The sequence below is a fragment of the Spea bombifrons genome, chromosome 1 (genome assembly GCF_027358695.1).
Source record: "Spea bombifrons isolate aSpeBom1 chromosome 1, aSpeBom1.2.pri, whole genome shotgun sequence".
Classification (NCBI taxonomy): domain Eukaryota; kingdom Metazoa; phylum Chordata; class Amphibia; order Anura; family Pelobatidae; genus Spea; species Spea bombifrons.
Genome location: NC_071087.1, coordinates 22355997 through 22374721, shown reverse-complemented (window position 1 = coordinate 22374721; position 18725 = coordinate 22355997). Strand labels below are relative to the sequence as shown.

The following is an 18725-nucleotide window of genomic DNA, read 5'->3' as shown; positions in this document are numbered from 1 at the left end:
GAAGCTATGAGATTTGCTATGAGGGCTCTACTTAATATTGAAACATCTGAGCAAGACCCCTGAGGTCCTGAGCTTTTACACCTTTTCCTGTTTGCTCAATCTAAAAGATATTACTTTCTATTAAAGACTCATTTTGCTGGATTTGATAACGGGGTCACATAACCCCATTTCTCTAAGATTAGTTTACTGGTTGTAATACAAGCAAAACAAAATTATGAAAAATACTGCATATTTATTTCAGGTGATGGGTTACGTAGCCATGTAGCTTATTTTGTGCCGCTAGTAAAAGCATCACGACATACCTACATATAATAGACTACCCTGGGGGCAACTCCAAATAAGTTCCCGATAACCAGACAGACCTGGGTCGCTAATGGTCCCTGGGCCATTCGTTGCCCCCTTCTGATTTGTAAATTACGTTTCCGTTAGCAGACCCCATGCAGCTGGAGTCCTATTCTCTCTGTGCTTTTCTGCCTCGTTCCTTGTGTCATTGAGTTGTTGTATCTTTGTTCTCCGTGCCATGTTACACATATGTCATGTAGTTAATCTACATTGAGCCATGCAGTGAATATACCCTGTTGTGTGTACTTCGTCATGTGCTGTGTAATTAGTGTACCCTGTTCTATGTGCCTTTGCAGAGAATGAATATAGGTCTCAGAGTCTTCCTTGTTATAGCAGACAGCTTACAGCAGAAAGATGGGGAGCCACCCATGCCCACCACAGGAGTCGTCCTCCCTTCGGGAAATACGCTGCGTGTAAAGAAAACATTTCTTAATAAAACCCTGACGGATGAAGAAGCAAAAGTCATAGGTTTGTCATCATACATATGTTTTGATGTGTAAATTATACATGTTGGTACCATTCTGTATTAGCTGGTGCGATAAATAATTTTGAGCCCTGGCGATATATAAAACAATAACAATTCTTAATTTGCCTGTGTATTTACGCTGCTGTTTTGTTTGGTTCTGCAGGGATGTCGGTTTACCATCCGCAAGTGCGCAAAGCATTAGACAGCATACTAAGGCATCTCGACAAAGAAGTTGGCCGGCCCATGTGCATGACAAGCGTGCAGATGTCTAACAAAGAGCCAGAGGACATGATCACGTATGTACCAGGATGCTTTATTCACTAATCCATCTTTAACTTCATCTGGTGGTTTGTAGCTTATCAAGGTTGGCTATGAACCTGTTGGTGAAAGTGTCTCATGGTACATGTTTATGGTCGGTAAGAGAACAGGTTATGTGTCTTGCGGAGTCATGTAACCAGTACTCTGCCCCTGCGGTATAGGATGGCAAAATAATAAAAGAAGGCGTTCGCTGCCTGTAGCATCTTATTTTGCTTGTGAATGCCTGCATAACACTCCAGCACGATTTCACTAAGTAAATTTTTGCCAGCCTCACTTGGTAAAACGAGCTATTGTTCGGGGATTAAAGCGCTGTGCACCAGCATTCTCATGGGGCTCATCATGATTTTATACCTTATGATATGTCTATGTTCTGGTAAGGTAACATATCTATAGTCAATGCAAACTCTTTTTTTCCCCATTTTCAATATTTTTAACACCTAAATCCCATGCTGCCGATACATTTTAGACATTTATACCACATATTTTGCCAAAAGGCAATTTCCACTTCAGTTGATTGTTCTGCATTAAAATGCTATTAATTGTGTCCATCGCTGCACAAGTGTAATTATGCCGTCTGAATAACTCATTACAGAGGTGAAAGAAAACCCAAGATCGACCTGTTCAGAACGTGTATTGCGGCTATCCCAAGGCTTATCCCTGATGGCATGAGCAGAGCGGACCTCATTGAATTATTAGCAAGGTAATCTACTTGGCAAACGATAGAAATTACTGGCGACTTTATCAACATGCTAGGAAAAATAAATATATTTGACAGCCTGTCTCTGGGCTGCACTTGCCTTCTTGGTATGGTTGGTCCTCAGAGGACCAGTAGATGTGACTTCTCCTAATAGCACTTCACCCGGCGGGTGCCTGCTGTCCAGTAACGCAACACTTTGCATGCCAGCCATGAGCACAATAGGACTTGCAGTTAAATACGATGTTTAGCAGTACAATTCTGTTATGATGAGCAGGTGGAACACTTCTTTTTGGTTCATATACACTGTGTACTGTAAAAGGACTAATTTCCTACCAAAAGCAATGTTTACCTGATCCCGTGTTTTCGTTCTAGACTAACAATTCACATGGATGAAGAGTTGCGGGGGTTGGCATTCAACACGTTGCAGGCATTAATGCTCGATTTCCCGGACTGGCGGGAGGATGTACTTTCCGGGTTCGTTTACTTCATCGTGCGCGAAGTTACTGATGTCCACCCGTCTCTGCTGGACAATGTCGTCAAGATGCTGGTGCAGCTGATAAATCAGTGGAAGCAAGCGGCCCAAATGCATATTAAAAATGCAGATGCCCAGGTATTAACGACACTTCAGTGTTATGCTGGAAAGGATCCTCTTTTTCTGAGTGTATATTTAGTGTGTTGTCTTGTTGAGGTGCATCTTGCCACGTGAGCTTGCGTTCTGTAACCTGCCGAGTACACTGCAGGCTCCTGTATGCATAATAAATATGAGTGAAAGATAACGGAATACCATGTCGTCTGGCATAGGGCTATTATAAAGTTTAATGTTCCATGTTGATGACTATATGGTTTTAGAGTTACATTTTCCCTAAATCCAGAAGGTTTGTTCTCTATTCAGTACAAGCGAATTGCTCTAATTACTCTTGCCTACAGGGCGATTAGTTGGCTTGTTGTGACCATCTGTTGCCCGTTAGCTTCCATGCACCGCAGCCTCGTATCCTTCTATACCTCATTACCCCCAGTGTTTGCTGTGGTTGCTTAGTTGTATCCAAGCACTTGTGATGTACGAAGTAATCTGAACAAGTCTTGTTATGTAGCAAAAAATGTTAGACTTAAACATATTCAGTAATACTTTGACTTCTGTATCCTTTATCATAAATTATAGTTTTTTGGGTTTTTTTGTATGAAAATAATTCTTGCTGTTTATAGTAATACTTGGTATAAAATGTAAAAAAAAAAAAAAAAAAAAAAAGTCTATCTTGAGTGGAAATATGTTTTTATTTTCTTCCTCCTGCAGCGTGGTGGAAGTAATGGGGCAGCACATACGCTTCCTCTGGAAAGAAGTCCGTACTCCAATGTGTTCCATGTGGTGGAAGGGTTTGCGTTGGTGATCCTCTGTAACAGCCGACCGGCCACAAGGAGATTGGCAGTCAATGTACTCAGAGAAATTCGCACTCTGTTTACGGTCCTAGAAATTCCCAAGGTAAAGGAAAAAAAGCTATATTCATAACGTTAAATCCTTGTATGCCTTTGCGGACTGATGTCACCCTGTCACGGGCATTTTTTAATACATGTTTGTAGAGGTTTCATTTCATCATATACGATAAAATAATAATGAGCCAGTTTTTTCAGGTTTACAGCATATAAATAGTATTTCACTTCAGATTCTCAATGTGCAAATCAACACATTTGTACGGAAAATGTTTATTAAAATTATACATTGCAGCAATATATATAATGCCCATCACGACACGCTACGCAGTCATCAGCTATCCATATTCACAGTGATTCCCTGTAAAATGTTCCCGTGCCAGGACACTAGTTACGTTATTAAAGCAAAGATGGGGAATGTGATTCAAAAGTTACTATGCAGGATAAAATTTCCATTTCCATGTTATTTTTTTGTCTTGCAGGGTGATGAGGAACTAGCTATTGATGTCATGGATAGGTTAAGCCCCTCTATTCTGGAGAGTTTTATACACCTCACTGGAGCCGATCAGGTAAATGGCCAGTTAAAGAAGATTAATATATCTTGTAGAAGTAGAAAAAAACTCATGTCCAAAACAGTGGGCTGTGCAATAACCGAACAATGTTTTTGTAGACCATATAAATGCTTACTAGCAATAGTTCAGAGTTTGGAACTTCTAAGATAAAATATAACTATTGACACTTAATGGGCCACTTAAGCCCAGTAAAGTTCCCAAACATGAAAAAGTTTGAGCATTGTCTCTTCACTCCTTGGTCAGACAGGTTGTTCTAATGGGCACAAAGTTTCCAGCTGCTCGGTCCGTATAGCGAGACCACCCAGACCATCCGTCAAGGCAGCAACACAGCGAGTTAAATTTGCCCTTAAATAGAAATACCATGTGTTCTTCCATAGCCGAGAATACATGCTCACATCACCAATGTATAGTTCATATTTTCTGTACTTTCCTTCTGCAGACTACATTGCTCTACTGTCCAAGCGCCATAGACTTGCAGACATTAGCAGAATGGAGCTCATCCCCAATCAGTCACCAGTTTGACGTGGTCAGTCCATCAAACATATGGATCTTTGCTCACGTGACACAAGGCCAAGACCCATGGATAATAAGCCTCTCCAGTTTCCTGAAACAGGAGAACCTTCCAAAGTACTGCCCCACCGCTGTAAACTATGCCTGGATGTTCTCGTACACGCGCCTGCAGCTTCTTTCTCCGCAAGTTGACATAAAGTAAGGTTTTATTGGGTGCTCGTATGAAGTCTGCAGTGATGTTGCATGTCTTGTTTTTTATTGACGTGTTTATGTACTGTAATATTTCCTATATTAAACATGTTTTGCTCAATCCTTTCTAACACTTTTCCTCCTCGATTGGACAGAAGTTAACATTTGCTTTCTTGGTGTGTGTTTTTTTTTTTTATTTTATTTAATTTTTTGCAGCAGTCCCATCAATGCAAAGAAGGTCACTGCAGTCACGGGCAACGATTCCTACATTGGGCTCTGGAGAAACTATTTAATCCTTTGCTGCAGTGCAGCAACACCCACAGCTTCTTCGGTGTCCACTGGTTCAGTCCGATGTTCCCCTCCCGAGACGCTGGCGTCTACCCCTGACAGCGGATATAGCATTGATTCCAAAGTAGGTTCTATGCGACGATTTTGTGCTGGGCTTAAGGGTTCTGGCTAGCACCTTTTAGAAAATCTGGGCATAAGAGCCACTGGAGATGATCTGGTGGACTTTGCTGGATATAGACTTAAGTGAGGCTGCTGCTGCGATGCACATACAATATAACGGGCCTCTGACCATCACTGAGACGAGTGATTCTGGATAACACGTCATGTGATAACGTTTCATTATTGTAATGCTATATTTGCAGCATTCCAGAACAGAAGTAAAATCTTCCACTTGTGTGTTTGCTTGTTGATAAATATCCACGGCCTTACTGGCAACCTTTATTTTTTTTTTAAGAATAGTTTCTCCTTTTTTCCCCATTTGAAAGCCGCACGCTGTTTATTCCGGGGGTGAAACGGTATCCTTGTTTTTTCAGATTGTCGGAAATCCGTCCCCTTCATCCTTGTTTAAGCACATAGTACCGATGATGCGCTCCGAGAGCATGGAAATCACTGAATCTCTTGTTCTGGGCCTTGGCAGGACCAACCCAGGCGCTTTTAGGTACGTAGTTGCCTTACTCTTTTAAAGACACGTATTTTAACCTGAGAAACCATCCAATATGACGAGTCAATCAGTTTAGGCTGCTGCTTCTTCCTGCTAGGTTTTTAGCGATACATTATAGCGAGGTTACTGTATTTCTCTCTGCTGTCCTTTTTAATATAATAAATCTTCACCCTGCCATGGCTTCAGGGCATCAACTTCTATATCTTCCTATCTCGTCTGCTTTTTTTCTTCTGTCTACCAGTTAAGACTTTAGGTAATGCTGTGTGGGCTTTTTAGACTTGGAGATTTAACTTTCCGTGTGCCAGCAGGCATTATGTCTTGAAATAAGTAGTAATCCTCATTTTCAGTAAGCGGCACGGTCCTCACATTATATTTACTAAGAGAGCACAAGCAGATTCTCTAGGGCTATTACAATAGAGGGCCAGTAACATAATTGCTAGCAGCAAACATTAAACACATGTTAAAACATACTCTTACAATCTATAATAATGCCTTATCAATAGCACAATTTCAAAATTTGAGTTATGGAACGAGTAACAAGATCTGCAAACACATTTTAAAATCGGGCTGTATTCTGAGTCTGCTCACTGACCAGAAATTGCCCAGATTACGTTACGTTGTAAGTGCTTTTTCATTCTGTTATTTAATTAATATTTAGCGCCCATCATATCCGGTAATTCTGAACAGCTGCTTTATCCGCAGGTGTCTAATTCTGATATCTTTTGTTTGCACGCAGGGAATTAATTGAAGAACTGCACCCTATAATTAAGGAAGCACTTGATAGAAGGCCAGAGGTAATTGCGTTATCTGTCTGTGGGATAGAACTGCAGAGTGTCTTGCTCGGCAAACTCGTTTACCCAGTAAATAAGGAAAAATTGGTAAAAATGTTTTCTCCTTTTTTTGCTTTTAATGCAGAATATGAAGCGACGCAGGCGTCGAGATATTTTACGAGTACAACTCGTCCGTATATTTGAACTGCTGGCAGATGCTGGAGTCATTAGTCACAGGTATGCATTTCAAAATTGTAATATGCGTGATTTAGATTGGATATAATAAATATTATTCAAAGAGCAGTTAGTCATTTTCATAAATACTCACTTGCGTTTTCATGATTTGTTTGTACGTTCTTTCTAAAGACTCATGTTGTGAGTACCGCTAAATACGAGGTGTAGACAGATAAGCGCCTTAGCCTGGAAGGAAACACTGAAAAATATCGGATGTGTTGCCACCCCAGCAGTTTTTCACAATGGGGTTCTTTTGCTAAAAAGAGAGTTTGGAGAAGAGTTGTGGTTTTATCTCGTGGTTGCCATTGTTGGTGGTTATGTGATGTTTTGGGTGACTTTTGCTGCTCAAACCCTACACTAAGCGGTTAAAAAAACCCCAAAAACAGCCTATAGTAGTTTGGAAAACTTAATTCCGATACTAAAATTTAAAAATAAATGGTGGCACCTCCTCTTTACATCTCTCATATTGCTGTGTTGGATGAAGATATATATGTATAGCGTTCCCTTGGAATACTGCGTAAGTCTGCCATGTTTCCAGGCATGAGAATAAATGAACAAGCAAGCAATACTAAACTTCTAATAAAAGCAGATATAACCTTGACAACAGGACTGTTTTTCTATGTATTGTTCCATTCAAATTAGCTTGGGCAATAATCGAAGGCTGATGTTTGACGTAGTGATATGCAGTAAAACTCCAGTGATATACGTGAGCTCTTATTTTTTTCTTCTGTAAGAATTTCCGATGCCTCCTGCCCAGGGCATGTAAGCATTCTGTATGCGTTTGTTGTGATGAACTGTTTTTCTGTCCTTTCTTTCCAAGTGCAAGTGGTGGCCTTGATAATGAAGCCCATTCCCTGAACAATACTCTGTTAGAGTACGTGGATTTAACCAGGCAGTTGCTGGAGGCAGAGAACGAGAAGGACTCTGATACGCTTAAGGATATCCGATGCCATTTTAGTGCCTTAGTGGCGAATATCATTCAGAATGTTCCAGGTATTTCTTTCTTTGTATTTGTTGACTGTTAATTGATGTGGAAATTTGGACCGTACAGAGATAAACTAGTCATTTTGAAATGGTAGCTGGAAAATCGGAATCATCTTCCAACTGCATGCGGCTGGTTTGTTATTTCTGTTTATGGATGCTAACAATGGCGTGATTAGGGAGAAAAAAGAGGTCCACGTCTCTGCTCACCTGTAGGTGAAACATCTGAGCATGCTGAAGAAGGTCTGGCCTAAAAATGCAGCCATACGTTGACTTTGTCAGAGGGTTAATAGGGACAGGTATAGTCAGCATGCGTAAAAGTAACAACTGATAGCCAAGAGTAAACAAAATTATCTTTTCATTCCTTTATTTCATGACTACATTCATTTTCCAGAAGTCAGAATTAGATGGGCCAAATGACTCTTATCTGTCTTTAAATACATATATTTTATCCTGTGGAACGCGTTAAAAGCAGATCATTGTAGCTCCTTCTGCTTTAGCGTAAGGCGTCAGCCTCCTAAATATTTGTGATGTTCTTGCAGTGCACCAGAGACGGAGTATATTTCCCCAGCAGAGTCTGCGCCATAGTCTCTTCATGCTGTTCAGTCACTGGGCCGGGCCCTTCAGCATCATGTTCACTCCCTTGGACAGATACAGCGATCGGAACATGCAGATAAATCGGCACCAGTACTGTGCGTTGAAGGTAATGTAGTGTATTAAGAACGTGTATCGCTTCCCTGAAGCAATATGAAACAATGGCAAACACAACACAGGTTTTCCCCCCAAAATATTGTTAAATATATGTGTGACACAATTGTTGGCACCCTTTTAGTTAATATTTTGTGCTACCCCCCTTTCCTAAGATAACGGCTCTGAGTCGTCTCCTATAATGTCTGATAAGGTTAGAGAATACACGGCAAGGGATCTGAGATCATTCCTCCGTACAGAATCTCTCCAGATCTTTCCATTTTTGAGGTTGGCGCTGGTGGACTCTCCTCTTCAGTTCACCCCACAGGTTTTCTATGGGGTTCAAGTCAGGGGACTGGGATGGCCATGGGTAGGACCTTGATTTTGTGGCCCGTAATCCATTTTGTGGGTTTGCCCTGCTGGAGGATCCAGCCATAGCCCATTTTAAGCTTTCTGGCAGAGACGGTCAGGAGTTAACTTCATATTTGTTGATGTTTGGTACAGTCCATGATGCCATGTATCCTAACAAAACGTTCAGGTCCTCTGGCAGAAAAACAGCCCCCCAAAAAAGAGCCACCACCATATTTAACCGTGGGCTTGAGGTACTTTTCCATATGGCTACCTCTCTGTATGCGCCAAACCCACCTCTAGTGATTATTGGCAAAAAGCTCCACGCTGGTTTCATTTGACCATATAACAGGTTCATTCATAACATTTCCAGTTGACTGGAACGTTTTAATTGTCCTGAAAATGTTTTGCTATTTTCTTGTAGCCCCTTCCCATTTTGTGAAGCTCAACCTTTTGCCGCACATCACAGCTATATTCCTTGGTCGTACCTATTGTGATGACTGAGTAAGGCAATTTAGCTGATGTGTTACCTAATATTTATACCCCTGTGAGACAGGAAGTCATGGCTGAACAATTACCTGTTCCTAGTAACCCCGATGTACTGGAATACCAATGGGAATATACTTCAAATATAATTCTCATATGAATTCAAATATGAAAAAAAGAGGTGCCAATACTTTTTTTTTAATAAACCTGTGTTCTGTTTGAAATCAATGAGAGCAAAGTATTTTTGTGTATTTACTCATATTTACCATGGGTGCCAATATTAGTAGCGGGCAGTGTGTGCGTGTGGATTTGTATGTGTGCGCACGTATAATATACTTGCTGAGCTTTCTCTGTGTTACTCATAGCCCCGTGTTTCTTGCAAATACCTGCAGTTTTCTTTTTTGTTTGTGTTGCAACAAATGTGTTTCTGGAGTCCCACCATTCATGTTCATTGATATGGTAAACATGGTAGAGAAAAGGCTACCCTGTGTTTATCAAATATGTGTTGGGGTCTATGTACCAAATGGAGAGTTAAATCTTCAAACCCTAACTCCAGTATTCATTAAGAGCGATCAGCACTGGCAAGTTCCTCCTGCTAGAAGGCTGTGCTGGCCCTGTGTAATGTATCATTCAATGGACGATGAGTCTGAAGAAATCACACCAATTTAGCCATGCATTATACAGGACTAGCCATGCTCTTTTTACAGAAGAAGCTTATTGGGTTCGGACCTTTTATAATAGTGAAGTCAAATACAGCTGTCCTGTAAACTCATTAGTGAACAGACCCCTTTGTGGAAAACACCGTCCACAGAGAAATAAATATACATCACGGGCACATCACGGAATTATAGAGAGAGGCATCCAGTGTTTATTGGTACTGGATACGTGTTAGCACACACAGCTGGCAGGGTATGGGTTAATACGTGTTGCCTCTACTAAATCTAGATAAGCAAGACGGAGAGATGGGAATTATAAGCTTTATTGCTGTAATAGTAGTTGTAAATTGCTGTTCTTGTAAACGGAAGATTTTTATATCGTACATCACGGACATGTTTTGTTCTTGCTCTTTCTACAGGCGATGTCGGCTGTTCTTTGTTGCGGCCCGGTGGCTGATAACGTTGGTCTTTCATCTGATGGCTACTTGTACAAATGGCTGGATAATATCCTAGATTCCCAGGACAAAAAGGTACTTTGGCCTAGAAGTCAGTAAAGGTGGTGCACCCTCTCTACAGAATCCAACACCTACAATGTCATGCAACATTACGAACATCGTTGCTAGTCCCGTTGAGAGCCAAAAATTAATTATAATTATTAAACATGTAAACTTTTATCTCATTAATAGCTTTTGTTTAAAACTTGGAACACAAAAGCAGGTGCTGATAGGTTGTTTCCCCCGCAATTGAGTTGAAACCTTCAAAGGTTAATGTAAAGTTACAGAGTACTTTTGAGAGGCCTGGAATATGTCACCCGCGTCCCGCACTGTCCCATCCAACTTGCTTTTGCCAGTAATAATGCGATGATTTCTGGATCTCTGTCCAGCTCTTTCCCATAAAACTAGCCTTTGGGTTACTTACAGCCCTGTTGTGAATAACATGTGAAATATATATTGGTGTGCCATAATTACCACTACCTCACCAACAGGTGCACCAGTTAGGATGTGAAGCCGTCATGCTTTTACTGGAGCTGAACCCCGACCAGAGTAACCTTATGTACTGGGCAGTGGATCGGTGCTACACGGGCTCCAAGAGGGTGGCATCTGGCTGTTTTAAAGCCATAGCCAGTGTTTTCCAGAACAGGTAAAACCATATTTATTGTAAACACAAACCCTGTAAAAAAAAAAAAAAAAGTTATTTCTGTACAGAAAAATAAATCTGTGTAATCTTTCTACAGGGATTATCAGTGTGACACTGTGACCCTTCTTAATCTGATCCTGTTCAAGGCAGCAGATTCTGCGAGGGATATCTATGAGGTTGCTATGCAATTACTGCAGGTTTGTAAATACGCTATATCATTGGATTTATGTCTTAAGCAAAGTTCAGTAGCTAGAAAGAAAAAGAATAATAAAAAACAATCCGCTCGCAGGCTGGGCACGTGAGCGCTTCGGTCCGAATGTACACATTGATCCACTCTTACGACCTTGTCTTTTATTACTTGGAAAATAAAAAACAGTCACATAAACGTGGAAAAGACCTCATTAAAAGACAAACACAACACAGTTTAATTGAGTAGCCGAAGCTTATGGCTTCATAAACTACCCTTTAACAGCTGTCGTTGATTCCATTCGCACATCTCTAGTTTCAGGAAGAATTAATGGCTCGGCAAACTTTGCAAGGCCTCTTCTATCTTCCCGAGGCTTGTAAAAGTGTCCACAATCTCCTCAAAAAAAAATATTTTGCACACGATGCTTGATGGCTCGTCCAACCCAGCCCCAAAAGCAATACGACAGCAATTTTTAGATAAATAGCCATGCGTTTTTCAATTTTGGCTGATTTTTTCCAACCTGTTGCACTTGCTTACTAACACATTTATTGTACTTAATATTAAGATTAATGTTAAGATAATCGTTTGCTTAGCTCCCAATGTTCACTGCCGAGCTGACAGCGCGGTTTCCTAAACAAAAATGTTTAATGGGGAAATGTTTAAATGACGATGTGATGCATCTCGTAGATCAGTAATGCCTTTTATTTATTTATTGCAGATCTTGGAACCGAAGATGTTCCGCTATGCTCACAAACTTGAAGTACACAGAATGGATGGCATCCTGGGCCTCCCCTCGCCCCTGCCACATCTATACTCTGTGTCCTATTACCAGCTGTCGGAGGAACTGGCGAGGACTTACCCGGAGTTAACCCTTGCCATTTTTTCAGGTATGTTTCTGCTGCTGGTTGTGTGTTTTTGTTGATACCTTGTGTTTATCAAAACAGTGCAGATTGTGTGGCTTTGGCGGCAAATGCAAAATACATTTTTATCAGTTACATAGTACCTAAGGTTGAAAAAAGACCTAAGTCCATGAAGTTCAACCTAACCTTCCTACCTAACCTTCCTACTCTTGATCCAAAAGAAGGCAATAAAAACCCTAATTAAGCTACTTTGAATTCTGCTATCAGGGGAAGAAACTTTAATATGACATGGGTCAATATAACCTTCTATACAATATAGTAGTGGCAATTTCTGAAAGGCATGGGTCAATTCAAAAGCCCCTTGTTACTGACTTGCTGTCGATTCATCATACAATTCAGTGAGCTGTTGGGGATGAAAATACTTTCCCTAAATAACTGGCATAGCATCATGCGCAGACTTCTTATGGGTTCCATAGTGCCTATTTACATGTATTTGCTATAACTTTCTTCTCATAGAAATCAGCCAGAGAATACAGACGGCGCACCCTGCTGGCCGACAGGTGATGTTGCACTATTTACTGCCCTGGATGAACAACATAGAATTGGTGGATCTGAAGCCTCTGCCCACGGCGCGTAGACATGAAGAGGAGGTGGAGGACTCGCTCAGAGACAGAGAAATGATGGTGAACAGCAGGCGCTGGCTCAGAGGAGAGGGCTGGGGGTCGCCTCAAGCCACAGCTATGGTTTTAAACAACTTGATGTATATGACTGCCAAGGTAAATATGTTGCTTACATAACAAATGTGTGATACTGAGCTAGTCATTCATTATTTCCCCTGTAGTGTAGTGGAAAGCTCTGAATATTTAGCGACAGTTTGTTATATACATCTCATTTTTCGCACATGACTCTAAATTGTAATAAGCGCACACTGGAGTTAATGCACTAAAGCATTAGTTGGCAGGGGTAATTATGGAAGAGCTGTATTTTCATATTGCTTAATGCATGATGGACCATCCCTGGCATCATGTAGGACTGATTGGGATGGCAATTTTCCAAAATCCTGAAGCTCACTTGGGTTGGACCCTCGTAATGGGATCTTCAATCTATCTTTTTCTTTAGTGTGATGACTATTCTATTCTTTTAAAAGTATAAATACACGCTCTAGAGACACCTCACTGTTGCAGAACTGCGTTGCTTACCAGCTTTCTTGTTAATAAACGAATATTTAAAACAGAATATTTTAAGAATTAAGAGCCCTTATTATTGGGGTTGGTTAGAAAACTGTATATAAAATAAAAAAGCTGGGTACTAATGGAGTTTTGTTTTAACGCTTAATGTTTTATGTTACAGTACGGTGACGAGGTTGCTTGGTCAGAAATTGAGAACGTGTGGACGACGCTTGCAGATGGCTGGCCAAAAAACCTGAAAATCATTTTGCACTTTCTGATAAGCATCTGTGGCGTGAATAGCGAGCCCAGCCTTCTACCTTATGTGAGTGCCAAGAAATGTGCCGTAACCTGCCCGTAGTGTCCAGAATGGTGCGATAATGCTTAATTAACAAAAACTGTCATTTGTCGTGAAGGCAAAAGTCTGGCTTTTCTCTGTTTAGCTTAGTTAAATAGAAATTCAAGCCTTAATGGCGGGCTTATGGGGAAAAAAGTTTAGTCTGTAGGTTAAAGCAAGTTGCTGTTTCAGGCTACCATAGAGACCTGTGGTGGTGGAGCCCCCGCTTCCACTGGTGAACCAGGCAGACATCCCCTGATGAAAGGGGTAAACGTGTGCATTGGAGGCATTTGCAAGCTCGCACATGCCTGTGGACAGCATGCCATTAAACATGTTGCTCATTGTTGATGATCTTTTAGGTAAAGAAGGTGATCGTGTATCTGGGCAGAGATAAGACCATGCAGCTCCTTGAAGAGTTGGTTAGCGAGCTGCAGCTTACAGACCAAGTGAGCTCCGGAGTAACTCACATGGACAATCCCCCGTACTATCGCATCACTTCCAGCTATAAAATCCCCTCCGTCACATCAGGTAAGTCATGTTTGTCGTCCGTAGTGGCAGGGGTGGGTTCAGATGCCAGTGAACATTGCGCGTGGTAGCATTTGTTAGTTTGTTCTTTGGGAGCCATGAGACATGTTATTAGGCACAGAATACATTTGCATACATTTCTGGTGATTGTTTGAATAAAAAATATGTTCTGAATGCGTTTATTTACAAATTTCATGTTTTCTCTGCTCTGTTTTCTGTATGCTTTAATATACGCACTGAATACAGCAGTAATAATATTTGTATGTGTATCAAAACGAGCAACTGTCTTGCAAGGGCAGTTCAATGTATTACCGTCTGTGATCTGAAAACATCTCTTCCCCCAAACCAGGTACCACTTCCAGCAGCAATACCATGGTAGCTCCAGCTGATGGGAATCAAGAAAACAAGCATCTGAGAGACGGCATGGAAGAAAAGTAAGTGTCCCCCACAATGTATGGGCTGATAAGAACCATCCTGCCCGTCCAGCACTAATGCTCATGTGTTCAGGAAAATGTTTGCAGTACGGGGAGGTAAACACGCCACCTGGCAAACACCATTTTCCCTCTGGATCGAGGATGAGTTGTGTCCTCATTGTGTTACTGAGGCACAATTGCTTTTAGAATGCCTAATTCTAGTTCATACAATAGGTTATTATGCCATGATGATGAGGTGAATGAAAAGCGTTAACTGAAGTTAATCAGGTATAAGCTGACGTCCATACTTAGTTTTTGTATGTCTTTTCCACCAGCTATGTGCATCTAGATATCTACAGCGGTCTGAACAGTAACCTGAATCGCCAACACCACAGACTGGAGTCCCGCTACAGCAGCAGCTCTGGGGGGTCGTACGAGGAAGAAAAAAGTATGAACCATCCCATGACTTTTCCCCTTCAAATTATGCTTTAGATTCAAATATATATAAAAAACACACACGTAAGAGATTTCCTTGCACTAAGTTTCTGTAAAGCAATTACATAATTCCATTTCTTATATAATCAGCTTCTTAAAGAAGTGAAAATAATGCTGGGGCTACTGACTCCGCTGAGCCAAGTCTTACCAGCTATGTGGAGGCTCTCACAGCTTGGAGGACGATCCATTTAGTGGGCCTCAAACTGCTTTTTTCTATTGGTTATCACTGACATGACTGCGTGTTCTTCATGGCTGTCCGCATTAGAAAGCTGTACAGAGCTACCTCGGAGTGAAGCTAATGCTCTTAGCAGCTTTCTAGAAGGCCTATTTGCGTTTATTGTGTTAGATGACATAACTCGTAATGCTCAAGTCTCAGGGTATTTGCGAAATATTTCAAAGGCAGTACCTGTTCTTGCTTTGAGAAATTGGAAATATATACGTGTGTTTTATGTAAATTAAGGCGAATGTAACTAGAAACTGAGCAACAATGAATGCAGAAGTGCCATTTTTATTGATGTACAGGTGATTCCATGCCGCTGTTCTCAAACTGGCGTCTCAAGGTGATGGAGCACAATGGAGCAGAACCACTACCCTTCCCACCCAGCGGAGGATGCTGGTCACCACTGGTGGATTATCTGCCTGAAACCTCATCACCTGGCACTTCTCTACACAGGTATGAACGTGATACACCAAGTATACTAAAAGGAGACAGAACGTGAATATGAAGCGAAAATGGGACAGGAGGAACTGTGCAAAATAGCACCAGCGACCTTAAACCCTTAGGACGTAGATTTCACATTGTATCTGTTGGATGCCTAACAGTGTCTTTAAGCCTTTCCACTACTTTCTGTACAACTATTACACAATCTGTGCCTTTTTCTGTTTCAGGTGTAACATAGCAGTGATCCTTCTGACGGATTTGATCATTGATCACAGTGTGAAAGTTGAATGGGGGGGCTACCTACACCTCTTACTTCATGCAATTTTCATAGGTAACAAGAGCTATATCTCACATTCCATTTGCAATAGTCGCCAAATACGTATATGACTACAGCTAAACTTGTAACATAAATACAAATAATCCTCTAACGTTTGAAGCCACTGGGCATTAACATGTCGGTCATGAAACTATTGACCTTCGTACACCTTATAAGTCTGTTCAACAATCTTAACATGGTTTGCATTTTGCTATCCACTACTGCTGTGCACTGACCCACACAGCACAACACATTCTCACATTCTAGCGGCACAAATGGAACAATCTTTTTGCATGTGGCCCGCTGGAAAGACGTTGAAATGGTCAAAGCTTGATCTTTGGACAGCGTTGTTACTAATTTGTATTGAAGTTCTCTAATATTGTGTTTTAGGGTTGGACCACTACCATGCTGAGGTGTATGAACACTGTAAACGCCTCCTTCTGCATTTACTGATTGTCACAGGCTCCAACAGCAGCGTGCAGACCGTTGCTTCTGTCCTTCTCAGGAACAGAGAATGTAACGAGCCGAGGGTGCTTACCGTCAAACACAATTCACATCTGGACTTCTCCTTCACAGGTACAGCCGTCATCTTAACATCAGCCAAGGAGTACTCCTGCAGTTATCAATACCATGAAAGTCTACCATTAATAGGACCTAACCAGGTTTAACGATTTACAAACGTTACCAAAATGGACACATTAATGGGCGTGAATCCTTCCTACGTTCCAGTTAACTTTGTATTCATAAATGGGGAAAAAAGCTTTTTCCATTCTTTCACCATAAAATTTGCTAAACTTTTAAGGCGAAAGAATGGAAAAAGCTGCTTGTGGAAAGAATGGAAAAAGCTGCTTGCGAAGCAAGTTACGGTTTGTTGTCGTCCATCACCATTTAAACTTCAGTTCTTGTCATGGCCCCAAAGTGTTTTTGGTGCGTATAATTCTGTACTGAGTTGCTGATACTTAGTCTCTCTGTGGTGCTTTTGCAGGTATTAATGATTTTATGCCTGAATACCAGCCTTCTCCCATGACGGACTCAGGACTCAGCTCCAGTTCTACCTCTTCTAGCATTAGCTTAGGGAACACCAGCACAGCTGTCCCTCACCTGCACACCACCATCCTCAACGAGGTGGACCTCTCCATAGAGCAAGATGAGAAAGTGAAGACACTCATGGAATTCATTACTTCAAGGTATAGATTCACACAGTCATTTAGGTGAACAGGTTCTTTTATATACAAATGTTTATATGGCCTTAAATTTGTACCCTGTCTTATATACATATCACTATGCCACAGAGAAATATACCCTGGCCATGCCAGCATTAACACAGACTGCTGGAGTTATTTTTAGGAGAAAGTTAAACCTATACAAATGCACTGGGCTATGGGTTGGAAATAGCTCCTCTCCTGCTGTAGGCCTATCTGTGCATCAACGTATAGCTTCGGGACGTCTTTTAGCTTCCTGCATGATTGCTTGCGGAAGCTGCGGGAAGTCATCCATTCCTCGCTGTCAATATCTGCTCTCTCGCTGACAGAGGAAACGAAGAAGTGACTCACGAGCCGTCTTCCACGAAGCAGGGAGACAAAATAAGGGCCTGCAGCTTTGGCAGAAACCTGATGTAACATGAAGAGAGTTCGTTTTTCAGGCTGCTATTTCATGACTGAAGTGCATAAAGAGCCCTTATTTTCAGGGCTGGGTTTCATTACTCTAAATCAAGTTTTTAAGTGACTGTCATGTCCCATTCTAGTTATCTGTCTTTGTTTCACATGAGCTAACAGAAAGACTAGCAAATGTAGACCTGTGTCTATGGGTTATTTTTATGTATCTGAGGCCAGAGCACAACATATTGCTTTATTGTGTGTTATAGATCACTTTGTAGATTTTCATGTCTCTGCATTGTCTCATAGATTGTAGGGCACCCGTTACTTTGTGCTCTTAGCAAGCAGAAGTGGTGTGGAGGAGGAGAACCACCAATCATGAATATTCTTGCCCTCTCTTGATACCTCTCTGTGACTTTTGCTTGCTCGTAAGGAGCAATAAGGGGCAGGAGGGGGCTATTGATTTGGTAGTCCTTACACCCTGATTGGTCAGTGTAACATAGTTGGAGCATTTTACTTTATTCTAGTACCTTTAGCGGCAAATAGTGGAGGCTTGAGAGGCAAAAAAGAACAAAGATTTGTGTCTGAGTGTTTACACTACAATTCTCTTCCACTCTGTTCAACTTTCAGCTGCAGAACTGCTTTTACATGTTACACGGCTAATTTTTACAATGTCTTTTATAGAAAAAGAGGACCATTGTGGAACCATGAAGATGTTTCTGCGAAGAACCCCTGTATTAAAAGTGCTGAACAACTCGCTGCATTTTTAAAGCATGTGGTTTCTGTCTTTAAGAACTCTCGATCAGGTATGTTTACTTGGTGGTGTTAAATATTCTTATTTATTGTACCTAAATCTTACATATGTGTCAAAATCATCAGCATCATATATGTTGCTTACTGTGACTTTGCAATATCCAGGAGATTTTATAAAGTAGTCTAAAATAAGCTGCAGAGTTCGGCTGGCACCTGCTGGCAGGTAAAGACACCCCCAGTGCACATATTCATTCTATTATACACACTCCCTCTAACACACACTTACACATACACACTCATGCTGACATACACACTCCCTCTAACACCGATTATATGGCTCAGGTGGTAAATGCGCAGGTTCAACTCAGCCCTTCATCCTTCCGAGGTCAATAAATGACTACTATTCATTGGGTAATAACTATTATTCATTTTCCATTAATTCCGAGAGCATGTGCTAAAACCGATTTTGAGTAAATACTAGGTGTCATGTTAACACACACATTCATGCAAAAACATGCGCACTCTGCATATTTACACAGCTGCAAACACACACATTCATACTAACACACTCTCGGTACATGCACACTCTCTCGGTACATACACACTCTCTAACATACACTCTCTTACCCCCTTAGCTTGTTCGAAGCAGT

At 41.2% G+C, this 18725-nt stretch overlaps 1 protein-coding gene across 1 annotated transcript in view; it reads left to right on the top strand.

Annotated features, from left to right (window-relative positions):
* FRYL (FRY like transcription coactivator) overlaps positions 1-18725 on the top strand; it is an 83408-nt gene that overhangs the window by 44031 nt on the left and 20652 nt on the right. Inside the window, exons 15-41 of the mRNA XM_053458436.1 lie at positions 639-810; positions 972-1104; positions 1719-1826; positions 2196-2433; positions 3115-3300; positions 3731-3817; positions 4260-4528; positions 4736-4931; positions 5341-5465; positions 6205-6262; positions 6384-6475; positions 7293-7465; positions 7996-8156; positions 10050-10160; positions 10616-10770; positions 10865-10964; positions 11673-11841; positions 12331-12590; positions 13165-13305; positions 13677-13845; positions 14192-14276; positions 14591-14703; positions 15273-15423; positions 15639-15742; positions 16118-16303; positions 16713-16914; positions 18007-18128. Coding sequence (XP_053314411.1) covers positions 639-810; positions 972-1104; positions 1719-1826; positions 2196-2433; positions 3115-3300; positions 3731-3817; positions 4260-4528; positions 4736-4931; positions 5341-5465; positions 6205-6262; positions 6384-6475; positions 7293-7465; positions 7996-8156; positions 10050-10160; positions 10616-10770; positions 10865-10964; positions 11673-11841; positions 12331-12590; positions 13165-13305; positions 13677-13845; positions 14192-14276; positions 14591-14703; positions 15273-15423; positions 15639-15742; positions 16118-16303; positions 16713-16914; positions 18007-18128 — 4066 coding nt within the window. The remainder of the gene's footprint in view (positions 1-638; positions 811-971; positions 1105-1718; positions 1827-2195; positions 2434-3114; positions 3301-3730; positions 3818-4259; positions 4529-4735; positions 4932-5340; positions 5466-6204; positions 6263-6383; positions 6476-7292; positions 7466-7995; positions 8157-10049; positions 10161-10615; positions 10771-10864; positions 10965-11672; positions 11842-12330; positions 12591-13164; positions 13306-13676; positions 13846-14191; positions 14277-14590; positions 14704-15272; positions 15424-15638; positions 15743-16117; positions 16304-16712; positions 16915-18006; positions 18129-18725) is intronic.